General features: G+C 37.8%; 1 protein-coding gene across 3 annotated transcripts in view; it reads left to right on the top strand.

Moving 5' to 3' along the window:
• The first annotated feature begins 4598 nt into the window (after positions 1-4598).
• cfap20dc (CFAP20 domain containing) overlaps positions 4599-10268 on the top strand; it is a 41185-nt gene continuing 35515 nt past the window's right edge. Inside the window, exons 1-8 of one of the 3 annotated variants that reach the window (XM_037101695.1) lie at positions 4599-4730; positions 5379-5463; positions 5873-5962; positions 7112-7205; positions 7290-7362; positions 8475-8589; positions 8710-8857; positions 9341-9487. In XM_037101695.1, the coding sequence (XP_036957590.1) occupies positions 7175-7205; positions 7290-7362; positions 8475-8589; positions 8710-8857; positions 9341-9487 (514 nt within the window). In that variant the 5' untranslated portion in view covers positions 4599-4730; positions 5379-5463; positions 5873-5962; positions 7112-7174. The other 2 variants (XM_037101694.1, XM_037101696.1) reach the window with 2 other exon arrangements.

The following is a 10268-nucleotide window of genomic DNA, read 5'->3' as shown; positions in this document are numbered from 1 at the left end:
AGGCCAGTGATTCCATACTGAAAGTGTGGGTCATGGCCTGCTGGTGGACCACAAAGGTACTGCAGGCAAAATGGGGAATTCTTCATCACAATCTTGTGTGTTGATCAGAATTGTGTCAGTTTTTAGTTTGGCAATGGCTGCCTTAGACAATGAACAGCTCGGTAAATGTCGTTCACAGATTTGTAAAGGCATCTTCTCATGTAAGGGAAAACAAATAGCAGGAAAGGCCCTCTGCAAAGACATGGGTGGCAACAATGAGCAGGATCGATGTGGCCATCAAGTTCAAGCATTAGCTTTTTGTCTGTCCAACTACAGGAAATACAGTTGAGTGGTAGAAGCCTCCACAGAGGTACAGTGTAGGACAGCTATTGAAGAGATGTACAACCCCACATGTGAAACTGTCAAGGGGAGGCAGCCAAGAGAACTCAATACATGCATAAACAAGAGGAGCCATCAGATAAATTAAACGTTTTAGACGACAAAGCGACACAATCTGGATTCATTGAAACTATATACACAAAACCGTTTTTCTCTTGTTGGCCTATTTCTGAAGTAGCTGGCTATAAGATTTGGTATCTTATCTACTGTATGTATTATTCCTTTTTTCTATAACAGGCTACATCGCTGCTATCATGTCTTTGTGAAAGTATTTTAAGGACAGATATCCTTTTTCCTCGATATCTGAACACACACGCACACACAAACACACGCATGCACATGAAATAGAAAATGGAGTGAGTGACATATACTTTGTAGTGGCATTTGCTCAAGAACAATGAAACTCATTGCAGTCCCACTTAGGTGTGACTGGACAGATTTCTTCTTTTTTTTTTTTTGTGGCGTCTTTTGTTCCATATCCATAAATAACTGAGACCACCTTGTGTTTGAAGTCAGATACATGCAAAACATGTTAATAAGCTGTAAGCCATACATCCGGATGTGGTCTCCCTCAGTAGCTAATTAAAAAGACATCTTTTTGATCTCATAATAGCCCTGCTGCCAGGGTAAACAAAGCAAGTGACAATGACACAATAATGGATTTTTTTTGCATTTCAAGAGAAGATACAACTTTAACACCCCATCTATTTTTAACTGTTCTGTTTAGCAGCTTCTGTAGGTATTATGTTTATTGAAACATCTCAAACTCTGAGAACATTATAGTGATTGGTTAGTACTAGAAGCGCTTCTATTTTTCCCTGAAGAGTCCGGAGATGAGAAAGAAAAAAAAAAAAAGAAAAGTTACATCACTGTAGGCAATACTTCTGGAATTCAAGTGTTTCATGGTCAGATCACATATTTTGTCTGTGTTCATTTAAAAGCCAATCTATTTTACAATGCTTGATCGCTTCACATTGAACACTGTTGGGTCTAAGTATTTATGATGCCCTAAAACTTCTGCAAAATGAGCCGTTATTTCACAAAATTACGGTGCAAGGATACTGAACTTCAGAACTGTATTTATTTAATCACCTTTCAGACGGGGCTTATTCAGGAAAATATGGAATATTATTCTACATTAACATAAAGAGGTCACTGTAGTGAAACTGATGGTAGAGGTAAATGACTATAGTGTCTCATATGTAACAGAGAGAATATGGCAGCAGGACTCTGGAGGCGAGCTGTGGGTCGATGTTGGTGAATAATATATATTCATACCTTATGTTTCAGTTACACTGTAATGTTACTGATGCACTGTAAAGCACTTAAACATCCCAATAGAAATGACAGTAGAAAGGTCCTCTTTGTTCAGCCTAGTAATTCTTTATTCCTTGGTTGAGACTAGAGTGCCTTAAGAGAGAGAGTGATGCCACCTCCATTCACTGCAGTGATTCAGTTTTTTCACAACAGTGGCGGCACATGGAGCCCCTCAAAATTTCCCAGAAGTTAGCACAAGCTTACTGCAACTCAGTGTAATTCATAGAGCAGATAGTCAGAGCAATGCTTGTTCGAGGTAAAATGTTATAGAATGACACTTTCAGTGGTGCAGAGTTGCGGAATTAAATTGACATGAGTAATTAAGTATGTTGGCGGATTGTTTCTGTCTAGATTAGAAGATTTATAGAATTTTAACAGGTAAAAGTTTAGGCTAGCACACTGGATAACGATAGCAACACATGCAACAGGCTGATAAATGTAAATTCTGTTCTCTAAATATAACCAACGCTGTCAAATTGTACTACATATATATATATATATATATATATATATATATATATATATATATATATATATATATATATATATATATATATATATATATATATATATATATAAATGTTTTATATTTTAAATTCTTCAAAGTAGCCACCCTTTGCCCTGGCTACAGTTTTGCACACTCTTGGCATTCTCTGGATGAGCTTCATGAGGTCATCACCTGAAATGGTTTTCCAACAGTCTTGAAGGAGTTCACTCTGCAGTCCATCTCATCCCAAACCATCTCAGTTGGGTTTAGGTCAGGTGACTGTGGAGACCAGGTTATCTGGCGCAGCACTCCATCACTCTCCTTCTTGGTCAAATAGCCCTTACACAGCCTGGAGGTGTGTTTGGGGTCATTGTCCTGTTGAAAAAACAAATGATGGTCCAACTAGACCCAAAGTGGATGGGACAGCATGTCACCGCAGGATGCTGTGGTAGCCATGCTGGTTCAGTGTGCCTTCCATTTTGAATAAATCCCCAACTGTGTCACCAGCAAAGCACCCCCACACCATCACACCTCCTCCTCCATGCTTCATGGTGGGAACCATGCATGTAGAGACCATCCGTTCACCTTTTCTGCATCGCTCAAAGACACAGCGGGTGGAACCAAAGAGCTCACATTTGGACTCATCAGACCAAAGCACAGGTTTCCACTGGTCTAATGTCCATTCCTTGTTTCTTGGCCAAACAAATCTCTTCTGCTTGTTGCTTTTCCTCAGTAGAGGTTTTTTAGCAGCTATTTGACCATGCCTTATTCACGCAGTTGATGTAGAGATGTGTCTGCTATTAGAACTGTATGGCATTCATCAGGGCTCTAATCTGAGGTGCTGTTAACTTGTGATTTCTGAGGCTGGTGAATTTGTCCTCAGCAGCAGAGGTGACTCTTGGCCTTCCTTTCCTGGGCGGTCCTCATGTGAGCCCATTTCGTCGTAGCACTTGATGGTTTTTGTGACTGGACTTGGGGATAAATTCAAAGTTTTTGCAATTTCCCGGACTGACTGACCTTCAGTTCTCAAAATTAAGATGGACTGTCATTTCTCTTTACTCAGCTGATTGGTTCTTGTCACAATATGAATTCTAACAGTTGTCAAATAGGGCTGTCAGTGGTGTACCAACCTGACTTCTGCACAACCCACCTGATGGTCCCAACCCCAACTCCACGAAGACAAGAAATTCCACAAATGAACCCTGAACAAGCACACCTGTGAAGTGAAAACTATTTCAGGTGACTACATCATGAGGCTCATTAAGAGAAGGCAAAGAGTCGGGAGTGCTGTCAACAAAGCAAACACATTTAGAGTTATTCCACACTTTTTTGTTATTTTTATTTATTTACTATTTACATATTATTTGTTATGTATTGAGGTCATAGTGTGTGGTGGTGCTGTGCTGGACTGCATTATCTCGATAATTGTTGCATATATTTTGTCTTCAAGTATTTTAATTGAGAAGGCAAAATATCAGTAACACTGATAAATATAATGCACCCCAGCACAGCAGCATCCACTGTGACTCCCATAATAAACAGCAACCAGAATGATCACCTTTCTGACAATGTAGAAATATATAAGTTTTAAAAATGAAGAGTGTATGGCAGAGCAGTTGAACGATAATGTCAAGATGTCTTAGACTGCACAAGTGCACCTTATGACATGGGTGATGAGTCTGTATTAGTAAAATAAATATATAGTTAATTAATAATTTAAGTAATCATACGGCATCGATGCTGCATGCTGCACATCAGGAGAAATGAAGAGTGAGGACCAAAGATCTTATAGCTCTGGAGTGATGATGAAGAGGATGTTGCATGTCTCTTGTTAATGATGGTAGCTGGGTTCTGGTAGTTGGTGGAACAGCGATGCTGGCTTCGTCCTGAAACACTTTCAGCTGCTCTGGGGTTGCTTGATGTTAAACCTAGTCCACCATTCTATTTTCACATTCTTGGTTTGGCTCTTGCTTCCAAGATGGCCATCTTTTGAGTGTTGTTTTTTCCTGTCATTTTGTGTTTTTGTTTGCTTCTATCTGCAACCTCAACCTAATAAATCTCCTGATGATCTATTCATTTACTCCACAGCATGATGGAAGCCTGCTGAAGAGTGCCAGAGCCTTCAACTCCAACACACCCACTGCGTTTGGAAGCTCCATGAGGGAGGAACCACTCTTTGTCCTAAACAGTTTCTTGATGAGGTGAATGACATCATAGGCTTCTTGGGAGGGGTGGCAATTTGCAACTTAACTTCCCTTGGTTTTTGCATTGTTCTTCCTGTTCTGTGTTCTCTGTTAATTTTTTAATTAAAACAATCTTAAACTTCCCAGTGGTGTGGTATTTGAAAGTGTGCAAATGTGCAAATGCATTATTTGAATATGATTGCCTCACATATGTTTTTGTTGTTAAAATCTTTTAGGTGGTTAAATTGCTCCTTCTGACTTTAGCCACCCATGCTTTTCTCCTGTCTCTGTCTTTCGGGAAGCCATACATGCACATGCCTTTCTCCGAGTGACTGGAGCATCCCCATGCAGCACAGCATACCATGGTGAAGATTGTATTCAAGAATAACGTAGCGGAAAGGACACACACTGCTTGACATACTGATCTGTTTGACTTCTTTGGATACCGTTTTTAAGGAATTCATTGTGGTGATAAGTGCATTGGGAAAACAAGATTGTGTGTGACTTACTATGCATCAATGAGTAGAGTAAGTTTGGGATAAGTAAGAATAGTTAACAAATAGTTATAGAATTGAATCAAAATTTAATTTATTTGCCATGGATTAGAAGTTATCATCATGATGCTGTTTTGAGTCCAGACTTGTCAGTCACCTGTTAGTCTGCCTTACTCAAGTCTGAAAGTTAAAAAAAACAAAAACAAAAACAAAAACAAAAACAAAAAAGTGACGATATTACGATTTTATTGCTTTCAACGACCTTACAGGTTTAGTAAACTTGACGGAATTCAAAGCAATTACCACAAGCATATAAATATGGCAAAGAAAAGCGTTTATTGACGATTACTTATCGATTATCGTGGCCTTCCTATTGTTTTCTATTGCCCGCTAAGCACTTCCTGGAACTTTTGGAGGGCGACATGGACCCCGTGATCAGACAGCGTTTTGAACTTCGGTTGTCGCCTCTCTCTCTCTCTCTCTCTCTCTCTCTCTCTCTCTCTCTCTCTCTCTCTCAAGGTTGCTACAGTAACCTGAGGCATCGAGTGATCTCGCGATACAACCATATCCAGCCACCTCCACCTCGCACGGTAAACGGCTGCAGGTAACCATGGAGACGTGTCTTGTGTCAGCTAAACTCTTGACCCACTACTGCGTTGTTTGTGTTTGTTTTGTTTTTTGTTTTACACCTTTAGAGTCACTTGCTTGTTTTGATTGTTTAAATAAGATACGTTTCTTTTCAGTGTAACGTTAAAAACGATTTGGGGTACTGTAAAAGCCTCACTACCTAAACTATTTTAACAGTTGTAGTCATATAATTTTCTTCGAGCGTTGACTTGACGTCAAAATGTTCAAGAATAATTATCAGGTAACCTAGCTTGGCTTTTCACTCCTTAATGGCAATGCTCATTGTGAACAACCCCTAACTAATACTCCGTTTAGGCTATTGTGAGATTTAGCCTGATGTGACACTAGCTGCAGGCTAACTGAGCTTTAACCGTGTATTGTCGCAGGGCGGCGCTGTGGTAGAAATCTTCAGTGGACAGGGAAACGACCCAGTTGCAAAATGGAAACTCAGTGGCGGGCCGTCAGCCATACGTAAGGTGAGTTTTCACATCTGCTACTTTACCTTAAGCCATTGTTATGATGATTAAACGAGGTAATTATTACACGCTGTCAGATTTTGTTACATAAACTAGAACGCAGGGTCTGGAGCAATCCAGCAAACATCATACAGTACTGTGTTTCTTCTTCTTCTTCTTCTTCTTCTTCTTCTTCTTCTTCTTCTTCTTCTTCAGGTCTTACAAAAGAGATCAATTAACCAGTAGTGAAATACATAATTTAACACTGTACAAGTTGCCAAGGGTGCCATCCTTATTGTTATGAAAAGTACCCAAAGGTCATACTTGAGTAAATGTAAAAATTAGGGGAAAACAGATTATTGGGGTTGTGACTATCAGGGCCGCTATTCAGCATTTTCCGATTATCAGTATGTATGATTTTTCTGTTGGCTTGCGGATAGAATAAACTGATCTGAAGATGTGCTAATTTGGCTCTGACACAACATGCTTTCACACAATGTCCCAACTGCAACAATATCTGATCACAATGAAAAACACTAAATTATCTGAGTCTGTAGTCACTTAAGTAACTAAGTAACTTAATTTATCAAATAAATGTAGTGGAGGGGAAGTAGGAAGAAGCAGAAAATGAGAAGATTCAAATGCCTGAAAAGTGTTCTTAATAACAGTACTGGAGTAAATTGAACATAGGTTTATTCCTCAGTTGCAACTAGTTGTTGGAAAGTTGACACCAAATTTATTTTTATTTCAAATGATTATCCATCCTAAATATAAGCTTTTAGTCTCCTTTATTTCTTGTAATTGGTATCAGCACTGAAAGAAGACTCCTATTAAAGGTATCACCTTATAATATTGGTTTGGAAAAAGTGAAAGTCGCCTATGAACACTTAGGCTTCTTGAGTAAAAATCTTAAAGTATCTGTTTATAGATGTACTTAAATATCAAAAGGAATTTATTGGCAATACCAGTACTCAAGTATCAAAAGTACAGGTAAAAGTAAATTAAACATTTTTTTTTTTAAAGTTCTCAGATACATTTAGTTGTGTAAAAAGTAATAGTTTCTTCAGTGTAAACTAATAAAATATGGTAAAATTTAATTATCATTAATATTAATATTTAACGAGGACTTATTCTTAACAAGGCCTCTTCTTTATTATGTCCTCCCAACAGGAATTTAATAAAGAAGTCAAAGGATTTGTTTACTGTCTGGAGGGTAGCAGCCAGACGGTCAAGATGCAAATGCCAGAGAATGGGAAAATTGCACGTAAGTCACGACCATGCTTGCAACCATTTTAAAATTATACTTTAAATTTTATTAGCTGTAGACTTCTTTGCCTGTTTCTTGTAGTTGGTCTCCTCCAACGATTCTTGGTCCTTCAAGTGAATATTCCTCAGCGAAAAGATTTTTCTATTGAGCTTGTGTAAGTACAATTACATTTTTTTTTGTTGTACTTTATATATGCAACTCACCTTGAACATATCTGAGGGCTTCTGTAGCGTCTCCAAAAAGGTTGATTATAAAATTTCATTGCCATTATTGAGCCACAGTATGGTTGCCACAATGATGTTCAATAGAATCAGTTAGCATTTTCTTACATAATAGAATATAGAACAGTATAACACACAGTGAAATGCAGAGAATAATCATTGTATCACAATCAATTCCCCCCAGACCACTGAACAGATTAGAAAAAGGCAGCCTGTTTACATTTACGTAGCAGGAAAACCCCCTGAGCCTCCTGAAAAACTGAGTGCATCATATCAGCAACGATTGTTCCATAATTGTTTGAATAACCATTTGTGATAAGGTATTTTATAAGTATTTTGTCTTGCCAGCCACAGTGCATTCTACAAGGTTAAATACAAAGAAATAAGCTTAATATGTAAAACATTGCATATTGTATAGATGCTCATTGATATTCCTACATTTTTTTTCACCAGAAATATAATTCACCAAGGTTCTAATGATCAATAAAACCCAGTTTATATTCAAAAGTATATTCAAAGTCATTCTTGTACTCAAAACTCTCCATGTGTAGAAATAGGGAGTGTTGTTTAGATTCATGGGAACCATATAGAAAATAAAACAAGGACGACATACTGTAAGAGGTCGAAACAATCAAAATAAGATTAATTACCAATTATTTTGATTATCAATTAATCATTAAAGTCACTGTTTTTCAATCAAAAATGTCAAACATTTTACATTCTTGCATTGGTTGGAAAACAAAATTACATTGAAGTAGTCAGTGTGGGCTTTATTCCTTAGTTGCAACACTAGAAAAAATGTCTCTCAATTAAGTTACGTACCTACCTATAAAATCACGCACTAAACCATTTGAAATATTGTCATCACTGTTCTTTCATAAGAGAGTGTCGTGACAGCGGATTTCACAGAACAAAAGGAAAGGAAACAAAACACCTTTAAGAGCTTACTAAAGAGACCAAGTGGCATTCTATGGTCAGGATTTCTTAGTGACACCGAAGATGTTGGTGATAATTTATTCTCTGTTCTGTTGTCTGTTATTCACAGTATAACTGATTCAGAGCACCTGAAAAGAAGGCTTCACTTATCAACAGTGCATAAAGAAGTGTCTGTCACTCTTTTACATGCAAAAATACCTTTTGTTGGACTGAAACGCAATATTGTGAGTGTATAACCTCTCCTTGACAAATTCATCTAGTATTCGCTTTCAGCTATGTATTTTTGTATTGTATCTCTGCGGGATCTTTGTAACGACAAAATCATATTGTTTCTCTTGTCTCAGTGGACTACTCTGTGCATCGACCTTGTTTCATTCACCAGCGAACTGTTCAAAGGATTTTTGACACTGGATGTCATCACTTTGTTTGCTACCTGTAAAGTCCGCAGAATCTTCACCATGAAAACAGAGCCAGCCGGAATGTTGAATGATGGTAATGGAGTTCATGACACATAAATGATGAATGTCAAATTAGTTTCATGAGCTGACCCTAAAAGTCCCCGCTGTGACTGGTTATTAAAGACATACAATAGTTAGTCAGTTGCCATTGAAGCGAATCAGTGGCCTTCACTTTTTGGAGAATTGTTGAGACACGGGTGAATTTATATGAAACTGTGAGCTTGTGCAGAGAGAGATAGACAGGGACAAACAGTTGGCTGTTTTCTGCGGTAGTTTGCTTCCAGCTCAGCTGGTGTTTTTGTTTAATTCAGATATGGCTCAGCAGTGCAAACAGCTGCACCCAGCCGTGGCTACTCAGTGCACACCTACACTACATACCAGTAAAGACAGCTTGTCATTTTGTATTTTACTGTTGATCAAAGTGCTACTTATGTTGTGTGATGTTGTGTTGTGATGATGTGTTTCTGTTTATTCTCTCGATCAGGATAAATCTGAGTTTGTTCTCATTTTAATCCAGATATGTTTCTCAGCGGAGACAGTCTCGTGGACCTAATCCCTCGCAGTTGCCAGTTCCCACCAGATGTCTGTCATGTCACCCAGGTGTTGAACATGGAGAATGTGCAGAAGGCAGATATGAGGGCTGGACTACTGAGCACTGACTGTGGTAGGTAAGAGCAGATCACAGAATTGTAAACTGATCTGTAAACAGTGGTGCAGAATAGCTAGGAACATTTACTCAAGTACTTTACAACAATTTTGAGATACTTTGTGATGTTCTTTCCACCTCACTACATTTCTCTGGAAGATTAGTCCGTAGTTCCAGATTAAATTATTTGTCCAAAATATAATCAGCTCATAAATGCTGATGTATTATTATGTAGTAGACTGCCCAGCTGTGTAAGTAATTGCAATTAGCCTAACCTGCGCCAGCTGCAGCATTTAAGTGATGTGTCCACATTAATGCATCCATAGCTATAATCCAACGAAATAATGTATTAATGTATATGTATTATCATATATTAGGCTGGGCAGTCTAATGTGTGATAACACATCAAAATGTATGAGATGATAATATATGATTCTAAAATGGGCTATTCTGCATAACGAGTACTTCTGGTACTTTGAATTTTTTAATGCTAATACGTTTGTACTTTTTGGGTTCATGAATTTACTTCAGCACTGTTGCTACTTTTATCTTTACAGACCAAGCATATATTGAAATACGCTTAAAAAAAAAAAAATTGAAATGTATGAAAAAAACAGTTTATTATACAGAAGGATAACATTTTGATTATATTCTCCTATGCATTTAAAAAAATATTATTTCAGCTATATGTCACATATATGCATAGCTACTTTTATGTTTGGAAATTTCCATCCATCCATCCATCCATCCATTGTCTGTAACTGCTTTATCCCTTTTATGGGGTCGCGGGGGTTTTTGC

The sequence above is a fragment of the Acanthopagrus latus genome, chromosome 6, assembly GCF_904848185.1.
Source record: "Acanthopagrus latus isolate v.2019 chromosome 6, fAcaLat1.1, whole genome shotgun sequence".
NCBI classification, from domain to species: domain Eukaryota; kingdom Metazoa; phylum Chordata; class Actinopteri; order Spariformes; family Sparidae; genus Acanthopagrus; species Acanthopagrus latus.
Note: the sequence above shows the minus strand (reverse complement) of the source record. Positions and strands in the feature narration are given on the sequence as shown.